Raw genomic sequence first — 19,601 nt, forward strand, 5'->3', positions numbered from 1 at the left:
TATAGGATAGGGCAGTTGTGAGAATCCAAACAAGACAATGCATTATGCAAGCAGCCTGTAAACACGAAAACATGAAAAATAACCCCTTCATGGGGTTATTATTACACTTTGTCTTTTGTGCTTTGGTTCCCTTATACAATTCTGACCCTACTTCTGATGTGTGGGGGTTTTCCAACACCACCAAGCAATTCTCCAACACCAGCTGGGTGTCCTACAGTTTAACTCAATTCCAACACTATTTACCTGGAAGCCACAGGTTAAGGGCTCAGTTCCACAAGACTGCCCCCACTTCAGAAGCCAATCAGAAGTCCAGGTTGTCACCTGTGCTTCTGACCAAAGGGCTATAAATCAGAGGTTCCCATGACCCATTCCTCGGGTTCCATTAATTTGCTAGAGTGGGTCACACAGAACGCTAAGAAACAGTTTACTATCTAAGTTACTAGTTTAGTATAAAAGGATGTAACTCAGGAACAACTAGATGGAATAGACATACAGGGCAAGGTATGTGGGAAGGGGCGAGGAGCTTCCATGCTCTCTGGGTGCACCCCTCTCCCCCAAACTCCACATGTTCATCAACCCAGAAGCTCTCCAAACCTGGTCCTTTTGAGTTTTTATGGAGGCTTCATTACACAGGCATGATTAATTAAATCATTGGCCACTGGGCTCAATTCAACCTCCAGCCCCTCACCACTCTCCAGAGATCAGGGGCATGGGACTGAAAGTCCCAACCCTCTAATGACATCATTGGCTCCCCTGGCAACCAGCACCCATCCCAAGGCGCTTTCCAAAAGTCACCTCATTAATTTCAACTCTGGTGTGGCTGGAAGGTGTGTGTTATGAATATCCACAAGTTCAGCTCTACGTCTTCTAGGTGTATCTGTCTAGAGTCTTAGGCACAAAGAATAAACATTCAAAGAAATGCAGCTGCAGAATGGGATAGCTGAGTCCTGGCGAAAGATTGGAAGTTGACTTCATCCTACCTTACTCGGGTTATCATCTACTGTATACAGAATGTAACAGATGGCAGAGGGTACGGAAGAACAAAGGGGATAGAGAAGTGGCCTGAGGAGAAGGACGCACATAGGACCAGGTGTCAGGAGATGGGGCCCTATTCCATGCCACAGCATGGCGTCCCCCCAAATTCATATGTTGGAATCCTAATGCTTGAGGTGATGATATTAGGAGGTGACGCCTTTTGGAGGTGGTTAGGTCATGAGAGCTCTGCCCTCATGAATGGGATTCATGCCCTTATAAAAGAGACCTTACAGGGGCCAGCCCAGTGGCACCGTGGTTGAGTTCAGTGTGCTCTGCTTCAGCGGCCCGGGGTTCCTGGGTTTGGATCCCAGGCGTGGATCTACACTGCTCATCAAGCCATGCTGTGGCAGAGACCCACATACAAAATAGAGGAAGACTGGCACAGATGTTAGCTCAGGGCCAATCTTCCTCAAGCAAGAAGAGGAAGATTGGCAACAGACGTTAGCTCAAGGCCAAACTTCATCACCAAAAAAAAAAAAAAAAAAACAGACCATACAGAGATCTCTCACCCCTTCCATCATGCAGGGACACAGCAAGAAGGTGCCAGCTATGAACCAGAAAAAGGGCCCTCACTTGATCACGCTGGTGCCCTGATCTTGAACTTCTGGCCTTTAGAACCGTGAGAAATGATGTCTGTTGTTCATAAGCCACCCAGCCTATGGTGTTTTTGTTATAGCAGCCTGAATAGACTAAGACACCCCATGTGTTCACTTACTACCTGCATAGGGAGGACACCTCAACATTTTTGGCTTCAGTTTCCTCCCCTGTGAGATTTAAGGCTCTTTCCTGTTTCACATTCTCAGGTGCTCTAAGTCCTGTTCATCCTGATGAGGTATAAATGACTATAGGAATGCTTATCAGCATTAAACAAGTCACAATCACTGTAAAGAATGACAAAAACATTTACTGGGGCTTTTGGTGTGTATTTATATCCACAGCTTTGAAAATACAGTTTTCAGGGGGAAAAACAAAGCTTGCAATTTCTCCTTCCCCTAAAGAGCTCAGCTGGATCTCTCCCTTGGCTCTCACGTCAATTGCTCCTTGTCCTCCACTGCCCACCTTCCTCTCCTACTCCACGGATCATGACAACCATCATGCTTACTTCCACAGGTTCTCTGTGACGCCAAGGGCTATCATCAAATCCCAAAACACATTTGCAACTTGCTTTAATTATAATCTTAAAATAGCAAACAAAAAATCATGGAAAAGGTGTAAACTTCCAGTTACAAAATAAATCAATAAGTCACGGGGATGTAACTTACAGCATGGTGACTGTAGCTAATAATACCATATTGCATATTTGAAAGTTGGTAAAAGAGTAAATCTTAAAAGTTCTCATCACAAGACACAACATTCTATAATTATATATGGTGATGGATATTAACTAGACTTATTGTGGTGATCATTTTACAAATATATAAAAATATTGAATCATTATGTTGTACACCTGAAACTAACATAATGTGTCATCAATTATACTTCAATTAAAAAAAAATCTAAAGACAAAAAAAGAAATTGTGGAATTTCAAAATAGCTGAAAATCACCAGACAGTTCTATCTATAACTGTACTCATTTTTATCCCCTTGTCCTCCAAATACAGAGGTCTGCAAAAGTAAAATTTAAGACGGTGAACACAAGAAATTGTAGTTTATCATGTTGTGGCCTGATTATATTTAGGTTTTTAGGATATATATCCTTTTTGGTTCTGGTTTCATTTCCTTGGGTGTTTTGTCTCACTGTTTTAGCATTTATCTGTGTTCGTTTATACTAAGTAAAATTCCAAAGGCACAGGGTCTCCGTCATTTCACGACGTGCCTATCTCCTGGCGTGGTTTGAGGAACTCTCTTTCATAAATTCCTCCCAAGTTCCGCAGTCAGACTTGAACCACGAGAAGGTGCGTGGTCCTTTCCCAGCGAACACTGCCCGTCTTGCACCCTGAGTGACACTAAAGCCTAGCAGGCAATTGCACCTCGATTTTTCTGTCCTACTTAAGGGTTTCCGCGTGAAGCTTCAAAAAGCAAGAGACCGGGTTTGGAGCCAGGCAGACCTTTATTCCTACTGTGGCTCCTCCTAGCCCGTGGCATGCCGGAGCAGACGCGCGAGAGACGACTGGAAATGTCAGGGATTTTGCGAGTCAGTGGTTAGACAAAGCCATGAAAAATTATATTTCACAAGTTTACAATTACATAATAATTTAACCTTAAAAACATAGTAAATCAATTAATTTAACTGAAAAGAATAATTTAAAAAAACAAAGGTAAGAATCACTGCAAGCTCATCACTTCCTAATTATTGACTACAGTCCTTTCTTGTTATTCGCAGGAGTTATGTTCTATAAAGTTGCCTCAAACACTGAATTAATGAATACAATGCTAGAACCACTGCTCCTAGGAGAAATACAGGGTTAGGTTCCTGTGAGCCTCTGGTCACAGCATTTTCATCAACCCATCAACACATCACCTTGTTTTATGTGTGTTTCTGTTCAAAGACACCATATTAATACATATTGCTGATATATTAACAGTAAACTCAAGGCCAAAAGCACTGAAACTCAGGCCTGAACCAGCTGATCTAACACACATATTTTCTCCGTTAGGCACAGTACAGCCTTCTTGGACTTAGGAACACTAGATAGCACTTCAGTACTGTGCTTGGGGGCCATTTTAAACAGCAAAATCACCAACAAAAATGCAGAAAATATGGCAATAAATAAACTGCACAAAAGGGACTCCTGTGTACAGTATGAGAGCTGAAACAAGAAGGCAGAGCATTGCCTGGTTCAGCCTCAGCTGGGCACATGCCTGTCGGGCAACTCAAATTTCGCATTGCTCTGCACATGTCTGTGAATGACCACGAAGGCACAATGAGGAGTGGTTTGGGGGTTACAAATAAATTTTAGCCAAGTAGGCGGATTCGCAAATATGGAATCCATCAATAATGAGGATCAACTGTATGTTTGACGATGCTCTTGAGGTTCCTTACCTTTATCGTATCTGTTTGGTGTAAACAGAACTGTGTGCTACTGTGCCTCTCTTCACAGCTCTTGTGTGTAGTAATGTCACACTGGTTGCTTGAAATTGGCCACACGGGGAGTATTTACACCATGGAAATTGGCAAATGCTACAAATCAAGGCTTGATTTGTTGCATGTCTAGATTTAAGAAACTGACAGAGAAAATGTTAATAATGCAGATTAAACTCAAAGCTGTATCATGTGTGGAGCCATTACATTGAGAATAGCACAAAAAACTGAGAAAATATTCTTCCAGAATTCAAAAGCTATTATCTGCTTCAGCAAAGAAGTCACTCTGTGATTGACGAATGAGTGACATTCTGACATGTCTCTTCATTGTTTCACTTTCATCTTAATCATTAATAAAAGAAAAAAAATCAATCAATGTTCATGTCAGAACTACACCCTTTTGTCAACTGCAATAACGGGTTGGCTATGACAAGAATCAATGAAAGCATTCTGTGGGAAGCAATTGCCAAATGCAACTTACAATGGAGTATTACGTATTTTATTATGATTTGTAACTTGTGCCCTACACCTCCCTCATCAGGAACACTTATAACTTAAATGCACTCATTGCCAGGGAGCTGGTTGTATAAGCAGCCCACTGCTGCTTCTAGCTGAGTGACCTCAATTACTTAACCACCCAGCCTCGGAGTAAAACAAAGAAGAATAAATATATCTTCCTAACAAGATTTTGCAAACTGAATGCCCTATTGTTCCTAATATATTGTTTCCAGGGTAGAGACCTCAACAAACATCAGTCTCCATCTCCTCACTTACCTTACCTGGAAGACAGAAGCGGTGTCTGGATTGTCCCTGTGCACCCATCTCCTCTTCCCAGAGCTGGCCCTGGACATCTTTGGTCTAGATCAGTCTCCTTAATAGGCAGGTGGAAACTCACCACTAGGTGGCATAGGCAAGATGCCTTTGGTGGCTTTAGTTCTTCAGACACTATAATGGATTCGGAACACTGTGACATATTTTACCCTCACTGGGCTAGAGAGAAGAGAAATGAAATATTTAAAACCCACAGTCGTGGTGCTCTGTCCAGACAATTCTAGTCTGGCGATCAGTGTTGGCATCCTGTGCAAAAATGTTAACCTCAGAGCCTCATTTTGGATGAGTGTAAAACAAGTTAAGCTTCGTCTTTGGCAGAACCAGTTCCCCTTTGGCAAACCCACTGCCTTGTCTTCCTAGGCACACAGTGTCTTGTGACCACTGTTGGCTGCTTGATACTTTCCATATGATGGCTGACCCAGGTAGGTCGCACCTACTGAGGAGAAGTCGAACCTTCCCTTCCCCATCTTCCTGCAAATCTCCCATGATCAGTATTGACAGTTAAGGTGTTACCTACTTTTCACAGGTAACATGCATTGTAAACCAGGCTCTTTGGGAAACCGATGCTTTAAGGAGGTGATTGAATTGGCAGCAACCTGAGGCAGGGCTGTAAGGGCTGGGATCTCCCAGCATTCCCCAGTCACCTAAGTCTGGCTCTGGGTATTCTTGGGGAGGTCATGTTTTCTTTGGAGGGTAACTGACCAATGGCCTTCACCTGGACTCTAGTGACGTCTGCAAGCGTTCGCTTGCCACCCATTGGTGATAATGTTCGGTCTCTCACTTGTTAAACTACAGACTCCCATCCATTGAGATGCCCCAGCACTGTCGGGGAATCTCTTAACCATTTTCCCTCTTAAAAGCAAAAGACATCAATATTTGAGAATTAGAATAATAAAAAATCAGCTTGATTAGTTTTCTGCCAGCATGGAATTCACAAATAAAGATTTTGTAAGGAAGCTGTAAACACAGCTAGCTTAATTTATTTCCACCAGTCTGTTCTACGTTCTGATGTCTCCATTAATGATGTGGATGCATAGTTTTACACCTCTGGGATGATTCTGGTCATTTTAATGAAAGCTTTTTGAAGCTCTTCCAAGGCGGATCAATATTGAACACAAAAAAGAAACATCAATTTCTTGTAGGTGCAGACACCTCTCCCTCTCTGAAACAAAACAAAATGTTACCTCGTGTTCCTGAATGATATTAAACACAAAGGTGGATTTTAAGGATTTTAACCCTAGGGCAAATTCCTAGGTGTCCAGGTGGTAGTCTTTGAATATAAGTCCAACAACTGGCATTCCAGAACAGTAAGGAATGAATAACAAATTCTTAATAACAACTTTAAAACAAAAAATGGCTCAGAATGAATGAAAAAGGCCACCAAACAGTTTTTTTTTCTTCAGAGTTTATTTTGAATTTTCATTTTTGGATAACCAAGCAGCTCTTTAAGGAGAATGCACAGAAGAGTCATTCTGGCACTTTCGGATAGTACATAGGATTTATTTAATAGTCACATTCGGTCCACTTGCTCACTCCATACTCCATGTCTGGTGAGCAAAAGTCAGCCCATAGGATTCCAGAGTTAATATGTAATCGTATATACAAACAGCCAATGAAACCATAACGGCGGTTAGCGGCCAAAAGGATGGAGGAGGGACGGGGATCTCTAAGTGTCCTCTAGTCTATCTTCGCTAAACAGAATCCACGTCACACAGGAGAACTAGAGAGTACACTGCGTTGAAATGAGAATTCTGAGCACAAATGGGCACTTGGCAGCATGCAGTATAAAGAAAAGGGATATCATTTCATAACTTTATAAAATCCAGGCAGTTCAATTAAAGGAGTTAAGAAAAGCAAACAAAGCAAAACAAAGTGAGGGACTGTCTGCTGTCACTGAAAAAAAGGCACTTGGAGTGAATGGGACCAGAATTGAAGGACTCTTAGCTGAGAAAAACTTCAGTACAATTTCATTAGAAAGCTTGGATGTTAAGAGATGACACTTAGGAATTCCTGAAAGGAGACACCGAAATAAACCACCGAGAAGCAGAACAGATGAAAATCAAGGAATAAAATTTTTACAACCAAATTGTTTTGAAAAAAGCAAACCCCAAACGAAACCTAACCAAAGCAAAAATTGAAGCAAAGACCACGAAACAGCGATGCATAGCTTTCCTTTGAGATAACGCATACCTCGAGACACTAGGTGCCAAGCTAATTTCTCAATAATAACTTCACAGGAGCATTATCATGATAAAATTGATTCAAGCAATGCAAAAAGAGTTTCATCTGTTCCCAGGATCTGAGGGAGAACTGAGGTTATCATCAGAACCTAGCAACATCACTTGTGGTTTTTCAGTGTCCTGGGGGGTGGACATGTCAAGTACGTGGAATGACATTCAGACACAGGGTTCACTTACGTTCACCACCTCCCTGGAGGTGAGGCCTCCATGTGCGCATCCTTTATCTGAGTAATAATTTGAATTCCTTTCTAACATTTACACAGCAAACGGTAACGCAGTAAAAGTCCACTTCCCGCGGCTGCTGAGTTGGACCGCCTCTGCAAGCAGGTAAGTGCTTCCTTAAGAAAGAATTTTTGGCAATTTTGTTATATTCCACTGTTGGGCGGCTCTGCGATGGCTCATTTAATGTTAAATGCCATCAGGGGTCTCTCCTCCCGCTTCTGCCAGGGGCTCTTCTTGTCTTCTCCTTGGTCGTCCTCATCGTCTTCGTCCTCCTCGTCCTCGTGAGCAGATCGGCTCTGTTCGGGACTGGCTAACGGCTCCGGGGGGACGTCTGCAGTTCGTTTTGTTGTCTCCTCCTGCAGGCTGGGCAGCTGGCCGCCGCTCCTGCGGCCGGAGCCGTCCAACAAGCATCGCAGGGCACTGTCATCGGGGGTACAGACGGTGGTGCCGCGCTCACTTCCACTTTGGTCCACGTCGTCCAGGTACACGAGTTGCGTGTAGGCGGTGCCGTCGGTGGCCCTCGGTTCTTTCTGCGGATGCTCCTGGACAGGCGGGTGGCTCTGCGGGAGAGACAAGGGGTCTCCTCTCCCCTTCCGGGCAGATTTTGGTTCATTCATATCCACGCCAGAATCCAAACTGGCATCATTACTTCCGTTCCTTCCAGCTCTTTGGAGATCAATGTAGGAATGTCTAACGTGCGCGTTGGACCTGCCGTCCAGGGAGACGAACCAGGCCCGGGGGTGTGGGAGTGGCTTCCCACCCCCAAGTTCCATGAGAGCCTTCTCAGTCAGGAGCTGGACCTCACTGTTCATCTGAGCCAAGGCCGCATCGTTCAGGGATGCTGGGATGGAGAGAGACTCTGACATGGACGCCGTCTGCGGGCTCCACTCCCGGGCGCCCGCATCCTGCAAGTGCTGCTGAGAGATTGCCTGGCAAGACAAGGGCTGGGCTTGGATCTGCGAGGAGGGGTGTGGGAAGATCCCTGCGTGAGGACTGGCCAGCTCAGCCTGCAGTCTCTCGATTTCCAGCTGCTGGTCAGCTGGAACGACCAGGGGCTGGCCCACATAGGAATGGTCCCCTGGGAGTTTCATATAGTGAGCGGGGATGACCAAGGCAGGCAATACTTTCCTGTAAACGCTGTCATTGACCTGGTCCACGGAACTACAGCAGATCAGCTGGCCGGGCCGCGGGAAAGATGTAGGTCTTTCTAGGTGGTCTACTGATCGCGACATCATACATTCGGTAGGTCTGCGGTCCAGCAGCTGTTCTTTCTCAGGAGATGAAGGCGCGGGGTACATATGTTCCTGAATGGTGAGCTTGCTTCCTGTGGAAATGTGGTGAACGGAGGCCTGACCGTCTCTGTCTTGCTTTTCAAATAAAGGCTGTGAGAGCATGGCGTTATAACTCCTCCTGTACTCGCTGTTGCCAGGGGACTCATAGCCTTCTCTTTCCATGGATTTCCTGGACTTCAAGGGAAAAATCTCAACCGACTTATGGTAGTCTTTTCCCAACGTCCCACTCGGTGTCAGGTTGTCAAAGGAGATTTGGCTTTTGTCCTCTTCCTTCTGAGAGAGAAGCTCCTCCCGAGAGCTGAATTCCTGGGAGGTGCTGTAGGAGAGCTTCAGCATGGGGGTGTGCATGTCCACCTCTCCGTTGGAAGACATCATTTCTAAATGGACTCCGCTCATCAGCTCCTTGGTGCCCGGGGCGTCTGGGCGGCCGTGGCTGGTGACAGAGAGCGGGCCAGGGAATTCCGACTCCCGACGCGAGAACAGCAAGTTGATGTGCGACATGGAAGTTGACTGATCTCTTTTGGAACTCTCGAGGGCTGCGGGGAGCTGCAGTTTTCTGTGGTGTTGACGAGGTTTCAGGCACTTCCGCCTGCGATCAAAGATACAAATCAAACCCAAAGATTAAAGATTCTCGTAACAGTAAAGTTTCGAGTAAAATCCTAATTCTCAATTTCCATAGGAAGAAACGAGATAAGACAACTCATCAGCAGACAGAAGCCTTCTCACTCCACACCCTCATCCTTATTTTAATTCCGAGCAGCACAGTCGGCAGATTTTACCCCCAGGCTTTCATAAGTATGTCCAAGTTATTCATTCAAAAGTGGTTACCCAAGAGTTGACAGTAAGCACTCTCGCAAACCGAACAGACGAGGCATCACAATAAGAATAGTTCTGCTTTGTCCTTGAGAATATCATCTCTCTCTCTGTTTCTTTTTTTTTTTTGGTGAGGAAGATTGGCCCTGAGCTATCATCTGTTGCCAATCTTCCTCTTTTTGCTTGAGGAAGACTGTCCCTGAGCTAACATCTGTGCCCATCTTCTTCTATTTTGTACGTGGGATGCCGCCACAGCATGGCTTGACAAGCTGTGTGCAGGTCCACGCCCGGGATCCGAACCTGCAAACTTAACCACTATGCCACCAGGCCAGCCTAGAGAATATCGTCTCTTAATCAGCATTTAGGAATAGTCTGAACAAATCATATGACAACTGTCAAAATTTTTTTTATAACTCCCCTTCTAAGCAACATTACACGCAGCAGCATACCTCCACGTCCTGTTGGTTCGTTTGCAACTTAGACAATAAATGTTCAGTTCTTAGATACCGTTGCATGAGGAAAAAAGGACCTCCCTAGCAATGCTTGCACAAGAAATTCCAAACTAAAAAAGATACTGCCAAAACGGTAAAACTTTACCTGCAATAATACAAAAGGAGACACAGCAGAACCAAAAGAATGAAAGCCATTCCTCCTAAAATGGCCAAAAGAAACACCGTATGATACGTGGTGATGTCCTGCGTGACAACGGGACCTGGAAGGTCAGAAAAGGGCATTTTAGATTCGTGAAAACTTTTATAACAGAAGAGGGATAATTAACCAAGATCATAAGGTCTTTTTCTTACTCTCAACGGCTGGGGCGTGGAGCAGGGGCCAGACGAAAATAGCCTTTAGAGATGTGCTTGCAGCATCACCATAATTTCACTCAATGAAAAGGGATTACCACGACCATTACCGAAGCAGCTGTGGCCAGGAGCACTCTGAATACTCAAACACCAAAGGCAGGGTGTCAGGGGCCCTCCTCAGCCAGGGAGAGAGCCACATTCGGATGCATATTCAGCATTCTAAATGCGTGATCTTTGAAAAAGAAAATGGATGCATGATAATATAAAGAGTGGGACTCACACTCAGAGAGGTGGCCTGAGTATCTGGGAATTTTATACGGCAGGAGGAAAAAAAAAAACACAAGATTTTATTCTCGCTTTCCCTGGGCAGTCAACTATTACTGTTTGGAGAGCACTCTGTCTAAATGAATCAGTCGAGATACACGAAAGAAATGTACTATGACCAAAAAAACCCACAGCTTATTACAAAGTGTCAAGCGTTTCCAAAATGCATTCCATTTTTAAAAATAAAATTTTCCCCCACAATAGCTTTTCGAAATGGCTAACTTTACGTGGTCACAGACCTCTCCAGAACTTACAGACGAGGTTGTCGGAGATAAACATACTTTCTTTTTAATTTACATTGTCAAGAATCCCGAGAGGTAGTTTAACTTAGACTCTTTATGCTCAATAGTCGTTAAGAATCTACCTTAATGTTATTGACAATCGGTCTACAGCAACAAAGAAAACCTCCCCAAATTACAATATTTGGGCACTTAACGGTGTCCCGATATCCTGGCAGAGCGCCAACAGCTGGGAAGGAAGGAATGTGGTTTTACAATATATCAGAGTAGCATGGTTATGATTACTAAACACCATAAACACCTGTATACTTAGTGGGACTTTTGATATTCTAAGGGTCTTCAAAAATCTTTTGAAGGAGGCCAATCTCTTAAGAGCTAGATAAACCCAAGGAGGTTTACCAGTTTTTGAAAACAGTGACATTACTTAAGTTCAAAAGATAACAGCATTCTCTCCCAAATATAATTCACTTCAATGGGGTGGGAGGGTGGAGTTAATATTTACAAAAGTTGGAAAAATAATGGCCAAACTCTATCCGGCCTTAACCATTCAGAGAAATAATTTTTTTTTAATTTTTTTGTGGGGAAGATCAGCCCTGAGCTAACATCCGTGCTAATCCTCCTCTTTTGCTGAGAAAGACCGGCTCTGAGCTAACATCTATTGCCAATCCTCCTCCTTTTTTTCCCCAAAACCCCCGTAGATAGCTGTATGTCATAGTTGCACATCCTTCTAGTTGCTGTATGTGGGATGCGGCCTCAGGATGGCCAGAGAAGCGGTGCGTCGGTGCGCGCCCGGGATCTGAACCCGGGCCGCCAGGAGCAGAGCGTGCACACTTAACCGCTAAGCCATGGGGCGGGCCCACAGAGAAATAATTTTTTACATAAAGACAACCCTCGCAGACACAGGCAATGTCTTGGCAGGAGTCACCAAGTCACATAAAAATCATTTCCAAATAACTGAAGCTTGGTCCTTTAAGTACTTAAAATGTTATTATTTTAACTTCTGCCAATGGAAAGCTTTATAAAATTCACAGCCATATTTCATTTCCTCCTTAAACAGAGAATTAAAGAGAAAAACCCTAATTATTTTCTTGTTGGTTTTGGGCCCATGAAAGCACAGATCGCTGTAATTTGTTTAATAAAAGTGATGGCTGTGAGGTTACCAATGTATCTGTTTCTACACTAAATGCCATCGAAGCTGGCCACGTACACTTTTTATAGCTTCTTGTCTCTTCCTTCACTGCTAGGAAGCTACAGTGGACCTACACCCAGCAGTTCTTTCTCCCCTCTTTGCAAAAGTATCTACTAATCTGTCGCATGATGGGAAAACTGATAGCCATAGCTGTTTGAAATATATCTAAAATAAAAGTTAATGTGAATGCATGGGCTTTGTGGCCTCGACTTTGGATCGTAAGGAGTTTCTTTTCCCTCCTTCCTTACTCTTAGTCATAATCTAGATATTTCAGATTTGGAGAATGGGGCATTTCTGTAACTGGTTCATGCCTATATTGCTACAGGAACAATATCATAAGGGGAACTAGTACTCTTAAAACACAGATGTGAAGTGTAAATTTTCTCAGTATGGGAGTATAAAGCAAATGTGACAGATTTTCAACACCCGTCTAGGAATGGCTTCCATCAAATTAGCAACTTGGGGAGTCTAAGGGTTCCTTCCAGTGATGATTCCATTGCTAAAATATTCTGGATGACCATTTTGGAACTGCCTTCATGGTTAATTGACAAGAGACACCTTCTAATCAGCACGTTTTGATCTCACTCAATCACATACTTTATTCATCGGACTTGGATGTGCCTGACTTTTAGCTATGTCTACAAAAAATCAAAGGGACCCTCTGAGTATAAAGCTTTGCCACCAACGAAGAGTTTCCCTCATGAAGGCAGGCCAAGTGATGCAGACTCTAAAGGCATTTTGAGCAAGAGAAGCCATCACTGGAAATAATTATCCTAAGATGAGTATTTTGAAAAACAATTTTAGAATACTCATAGGGATAAACTAGGGCACATAGGTTAAAAAATAATAAACTTCCAGTTGCACTTTGAAAAACAGGAGTTAATTCTAACTCCTAAATGTAGATGATTATTCTTTTAGACACAAAGCCATTGGTTTGCTTTCTAAGCCTTTCAGAAATGCCAAATCAAGCTTTTTGCCCCAAGAAGCCTCCCATGGTGACTTTCTGCTGGGCCCTCTGTCGAGTGCCTTTCTCGACTTGTTCTCCTACACCAGGCCACAGCTGTTTCAGGAATTAGGGAGGAGGGCTGAACCGCCTCTGTGGCTCTAGATTAAGCATTCCCTATGGCAGCTGTCTGAGCAAAACAGAGACCCGAGACAAGACTATTTTCTATGCATTATTCTTATCCTAGATGGGCGAATTCCAACCAGAACTCCGCCACCCCCGTGAAATACCTTTGTTTCATCATTTGGTTTTCAGACTTGCAACTGTTTTTGAGTAAGATGTGATGCCTCTGCTTAAGTGTTTTTCAAAAGCATACTTGGCCTGAACCCTCAAAGAAATCAACCCCATCATCACAGGTGCCTATTTTGTGTTACCTGGGTTGGGAGGAGACATGGCCGCCACCCAGTAGCCCAACTGAGGGGCAATGTACGTCCACGTCAGCTGGCTGCCTTCCTGGTGCACGAGGCCCAGACCACTCTTCAACCAAGTTCCTGCGGGATGCAGAAAAAAACTTCAGTTATATGCACGCTAAACTCCTATTTAAGGCTTAAGTATATTGTACAAGTCACCTTAATGTCACGTTTACAACTCATTAGATAGGTGAGATGGTCCAATTGTCATCTAGGGCCTGCATACAACTTTCTGTAGATTCTTTTCAACTCCTTTCAGGAAAGAACTGAACAATTTTAGCTTTTCTTTGCCTGCATGATTAAATTACTTCCAGCCACTTTATCAAACGTCCCTGCTTCCAAACACATATAGTTTTAGCAGAAGCCTTTGGACTTTAGAAGTGGAATAAAGATAGCTTGATAGGGGCTAGTGGAAGTGGAAAAAAAGGGGGAAACCCAGTGCTGTTCACATGCTGTATCCTCAAGCAAATACGTGAATTTCCTACTGGAATCAAAAACTGGTTACATCAGAATTACTTAGGGAAGTTTTAAAAAATACATATATTCTTTGGTCCCATCTTTGCAAATTCTGACCCAGTAAGCTTGGCTTAGGTGAGTATTTTAAAGAGCTTCCAGTGGGTTCTGATGGTAGGAAACACCGAGGAAGTCCAGGTCTGTGCTCTCTTTCAGTTTCGTTTTAACTAGTTTTTAACATTAATGAGAACCTACCATGTGCTGGTTAGTCATAGCAGATGTGCTTATATACGTTATCTATAATTCTCACAACAACCCGACAGAGTAGGACTTCTTTTCCCTTTTTGGATGAGGACACTGAAGACTGGGGAGCTACACAACTCTTCCAAGGCCTCCCAGTGGTAGAGAGCAGGGCAGCAGCAGACCAAGGTCCGTCTGTCTGTCTGTCCGTCCTCAAGGTCCGTGCTATTTCTTCATTCCACCCTGCTGCATTTCCTATAAATCTTCCCAGGGTTTGATACTTTTTCACTTTGTAAGGTTTCCAGGAGCAAGGTTTCCATCGCCCAAGGTTGCTTGGCTGTCACCTCTCTCACCAGCCGACCACCTCACTTTGAGGCCGTGATGGCATAAGGCGGCACTGGAGAGTGCTGGCCGGGCCCTCTAAAGGCACGCGCACACCCGCCCCACCCCACCAGCACGGAGACATCGGTCACTTACGCAGGCCTCCTGCTCTGCCTCACTGCCCGCAGTGCTCCGCTGCTCGGCTCACCCGCATAGTCATCTACCACCTGAAGTGGCCACGTGTGTAACCCTGTCCACTGGAGGCTGAAACCCAGCCACAGTGCACCAAATATTTTACCCCGTGGTCTGCAAATCCTTGCCTTTCCTGCGTACACACGTCACTGAGGTGGCAACAGTGACAACAGTGGATTTCTTTTTCCCCTGAAGAAAGAAACAATACTTGGGGCTGCTTCTAGGGCCTACCAGTTGCCATAGCAACATTCAAATGTAGTGGGTGGAAAGGTGCCCGTGGCGATGCCTCCCATCACACACCTCCTCCTCTCCCCAGACAGCAGTGGAACAAAGGAGGAAGATGGGAGAGGCCAGGCGTCAGCAGGCGCCTTGCATTGTCTGACCTTCCCATGCAACAGGCTCCAAGGAGTTTCAATGTAAGTTAGACCAGAATATAAGCTGGAAGGCTTCTAGAATGAGTTTGAGAACAAGGATGCCCAGCTCAGACTCATTTGCTGAAGATCACCAACCCCAGATGATGTAGCCACTCAGAGCATCCTTCACTTCTCCAGGACTACCAAGGAAACAGAAACAGGGATCATCTGACATAGGCAGCTAAGTGTTTGTTTGGTAAGCAAGTTTCCCTGAAGGTAGAGAACGGATTGTTTGCGACGGCTTCCAGTTTTCCCCTTGGGGATCCCGTCCTATTGAGCTCATGACTTATGCCACACCCCACACCCACACACGCTCTCCCAAATAGCAACCCCTATCAGCCAGGAAATGGCCGTGCGTTCTTTGGTTCGAAGTTTTCCCCAGATTAGATTCTTGAGTCACTGCTTTTCAAATGGAGCGGATAGTAGGTTAGGCTAACAGGGGCCCAGAGGAAAAGAGCTGGAAGCTTAAGTCCTGATTCCTGCTCACTCAAGGGTAAACCTCCTACTCGGATGCCTCTGCCTTCTACACAAGAAAATCAATTGGAAACAGACTTTTCAAATACCTCCCAGTGATATCTGGGGCAAGCCTAGTGGGTGGACAGACACACACATCACCCAGCAAACAAGTCCCTAGGTCCAGCCTGGAGGGCCCACGGTCTGGCAGCAGTGCTAGTGATGCTGGTGGAAGACAGAAAGGCGGGTGCCTGAAGAACATACATCTTTTTTGGGAGCGTAGTGAGGAAGGAGTGCCACATGGGGTGCGCAGAGAAGGCTTTGGGGTGAGTTGAGCTTTGATGAGCAAGCAGGACCATCAGCTGGGGAGGTGGGGGAGCAGAGAGAAAGAGGAGGAGGGAATAGCGTGCACAAAAGCATGGAAAGTGTAGCAGAAAGGTTAAGATGCCCGGGGACGGATGGAGGTGCAGGGGGGCAGGAGGGAGGGAACAGCTGGGCGGGGGCTGAGCAGAGCTTACTATCGGCCTGAAAAGGGCTCCCAATGCCATTACAATGGGGGCCACTGGGACCTGTAAATAGAGGCACAGGTCATCAGAGCTTTTCAAACTGCTCCCCTCCTCTGCCTCTTCCCAGGTCAGTCCTCATAATGCACTTTTTTTTTTTTTTTTTGGTGAGGAAGATTGGCTCTGAGCTAACATCTGCGCCATCTTCCTCTATTTTGTATGTGGGACGCCACCACAGCATGGCTTGATGAACTGTGCATCAGTCCGCGCCTGGGATTTGAACCTGTGAACCCCAGGCCGCCGAAATGGAGCACGCGAACTTAACCACTGCGCCACCAGGCCGGCCCTCATAATGCACGCTTTTACCCAAGTCTATGACTTTGCCCACAACTGCTGCTCTCACCTCACGCGGTTTTTCTCTCTTCTAAGAATCTACCCACCTTTCAAAATTCAAGTCACACCACGTGTTTATCCCAAGTCCCTCCAGCACTCGGGGCTCTTCCCCATCTTGGCACTCCCTGGGCACGTCTTACCACATCCTCAGTTTTCCAAAAACATACCTTGCTAAGTTGCTAACTTGTGGTCCTATGTCCTACCTCCTCTGCGAGTGTGGGCCTCGGTGTCTTATATTTCTTTTGTCTTCTTCTCAGCACCCACAAATATCCTTGGCGTAGGAACTCAATAGTACTTGAGAATGAGCAAAAGCCAGACGTCCAACCCCAAAAGTACTATCAGATGACCTTGTGGTAAAACCGGGTGTGGCTGGCAGGAAAGCTCTCTTTACGGAAGTGCGGTTAAGATCCGGGACGCTGCCCTTTCAAACTCAAGGAACAGAGCCAGCTGGGAAAGAGGCGTTTATTTTGGCCCAAGTTTTCCATAAAATGTACACATCTTCAGTGAATAAAGGGTGACACAGTCTTGGGATTCAACAATCATGCTGTTATTGGCAAAAGCCATTTCCAGGCTTTCTGTGTTTTGTGGGAGGAAATAAGCTACAGGGAATACAAGAATTAATGAATTGTGTACCAGAAACATATGCTTCTCATTACCGACATCCCGATGCTGAGGGATGAGGACGTTTCCCCCACCTGAGGAGCTGGCGCATGGAAGATGAGATTCCTGTACTCGTGGGTGGGGAACTGGGGCTGGAATCTTCCCCGGTCATCTGGACAGCAAACCAACAGGCCCCTGCACTCTATTCTGTTGAATAAGCTTATGTGACCACTGGACCTGCGACCAGGGTGCAAAGAGGGGACCCTCTCAGCCCAGTGGGGGTCTCAGGCACTGCTCAGGCAGAACAGGAGAGGGACCAGATTGCTCCTACCGTGTGGACCAAGGAAAAGTCCCACTGTAAGGCCTCTGCCTGTTCTCCTCCGGTCTGCCCGCCTGTCTGCCGGACGGGGCAGCCTCTGCCGACTCCTGGGTCAGGACAGCTGCCCGGAGGGCTGTCCTGCAAGCTTGTCTCCTCGTGCTGCAGACCCACTGCGGCCCCTAATGTCGGAGTGGCGGGCACAGCTGCTTCCTCAGACTCACTTCACTCTGGGCTTCTCTTCCTCCTTGCCCCACACTCCTCCTTCCCAGTCTCTTCCCCTCACTTGCTTTGGGGGGCTGGCTACCGACTCCCTCGGGGTCCTCCTCACAAGCAGGCAGTCGAGGCAGCCGCTGGGACACGCAGAGTCTCAAGGCGGGTCACCTGGTGAGGGTGTGCAGGCAGGACCCTGCGCTTCCTCGTGCTCCGCCCTGCTGGCCCAGCCAGGCTGCCACCTTCTTCATGCACAGCTGCTTCTGCACGGGGCGGCGCCAGCTGTGAAGGGGGTCTGTCGGAAGTAGGCTGGTGGCTGACCAAGGCCCATTGCATGTCTATTACTGGGACTCTATGTGTATAAGGTTATATAACAGTTCCTCCAGCGTCATGGGGAATGAAATTCTGCATTACTGAAATTTCTAGATCATCGGTTTTCAAACAGTTTTTAAAGCATTTGAACTCTTTCCTTTTAATGGAATCTGAAGCAGAAATTAATATATAAAACAGATAAAAGGTAATCTTCTCTGCATGAAGGTGAAGGGAATACCCCCACCCCCCACGGTAACCCCCAGGACACCTCCTGAACATGGTTTTGGAAGCTCTTCTTCTATACAACTTAGGTCTTATTTGCCAAAGTTTGAAAAGGCAGTTTTATATAATTCTAAAAAGTATCATTTATTCCTGCCTTATAAAATTGAATATAATTTTGATTCTTCATGATAATTCAGGGTCATGATTATGATCAACTACAATGCCGGCTTCTAAAATACTGATGCCCTCAGGTCCCTGCTGAGGAACACAGAATTGTTTGTTCTTATACTAAATCACTAAATACTCCCACCCACCCCATGTTTGTTCTTCCTTCCCTCCCTCCTTTTCTTCTTTTCTCCTTCCCTCCTTTCTTCCTCCCTCCCTCCCTTCCCCACTCTCTGCCTCCCTGGTATGTAGGTTTATCAGTGTTTCTATTATCAGCTCTGCTTCCTCACTACCAACCACCCCCAACTCCCCCCCCGGGGCAGTCTGCTCTTGGGAACTAGACAACCTACATTATTAGAACTGTATCTGGAATAATGTCCACAGGCAGTGTGAGGGACAGGGGAACAAACCAGATATTGAACCGTGGTATTCCGAATCCAAGTTCAATATTTTTTTCTGCAACACTACACCCTCAGATCAGTTTTTGTCTGGATTCTCATTCTCTGGAGTTAGACCTTACACAATGGAAAGATTTACAGATATTTTCAAGAATAAATACTTTGTTGAGAAATCGTCCTCATCTTTTGAAAATGTTAGTTATGTATTCAGCTGGCAAGATTCATTGTGTATAAAGCACCCCAAGTTTTGAACTTGGAAGGTACATTTAACTACCATGATTATTACCCATAATAATTGACAGACAGAAAAAGATATGCCTTCTGCTCGCCTGTGAGATCTGATGGGGTGCCGCTTTCTTGCTGGTTACCAAGCAGTAACGAAATCACCTTTTATTTGCAAAATATAAAGAAAAAATGAGTTAAAAAATGTAACAAATGAAAAAATTCTAAAATATGAAAAAGGGCCCAAAACACATGTGTAATTTGAATACGCCCTATAGGCTCAGCTTTACCCTGCTTTTCCTGCCTGGCACACTTACTCTGCCCGGAAGCCCCTATTTCAGCAGCCACGCTAGCTCATCTTGGCATCTGGCAACAAGCAGAAAAACCTGATTATCAGAAGCACTACTGATTTTGAAAAGCAAACTATACGGGAAAACTCACACTTTAACAGATTGCAAATTGAAGCTGGCACCTTGCACCCTGGCCAATGTACAGGGACACGAGTCATTGCTCTTACATTGAGATCTGTTACCAAGTTGGACCTCAGAACCGTGGGCAGATAGAAGCCCAGCTTACAGAGGGCCAACTGACCGCATGGACGACTTCCCCAGCACAAGACAATCCTGAATGTGAATTCCAGCTTTGCCACTTTCTAGCTGTGTGAACTGAGGACATGTTGCAGCAGAAGAACTGAAGGTCCTTGGTGATCTCACTGAGCCACGGGAGCAATCCTGGAGCCAGCTGTTTCACATTTCTTTTTTT

General features: G+C 45.3%; 1 protein-coding gene across 1 annotated transcript in view; it reads right to left on the bottom strand.

Moving 5' to 3' along the window:
* Positions 1-6,291: 6,291 nt before the first annotated feature.
* Positions 6,292-19,601, bottom strand: part of FAM171A1 (family with sequence similarity 171 member A1) — a 130,117-nt gene continuing 116,807 nt past the window's right edge. The window contains exons 6-8 of the mRNA XM_058532479.1: positions 13,388-13,504; positions 10,053-10,167; positions 6,292-9,231 (exon numbers count right to left, since the gene is read on the bottom strand). Of these exons, the coding sequence (XP_058388462.1) occupies positions 7,527-9,231; positions 10,053-10,167; positions 13,388-13,504 (1,937 nt within the window). The 3' untranslated portion in view covers positions 6,292-7,526. The remainder of the gene's footprint in view (positions 9,232-10,052; positions 10,168-13,387; positions 13,505-19,601) is intronic.

This window comes from Diceros bicornis, chromosome 36 (genome assembly GCF_020826845.1).
Source record: "Diceros bicornis minor isolate mBicDic1 chromosome 36, mDicBic1.mat.cur, whole genome shotgun sequence".
Lineage (NCBI taxonomy): Eukaryota > Metazoa > Chordata > Mammalia > Perissodactyla > Rhinocerotidae > Diceros > Diceros bicornis.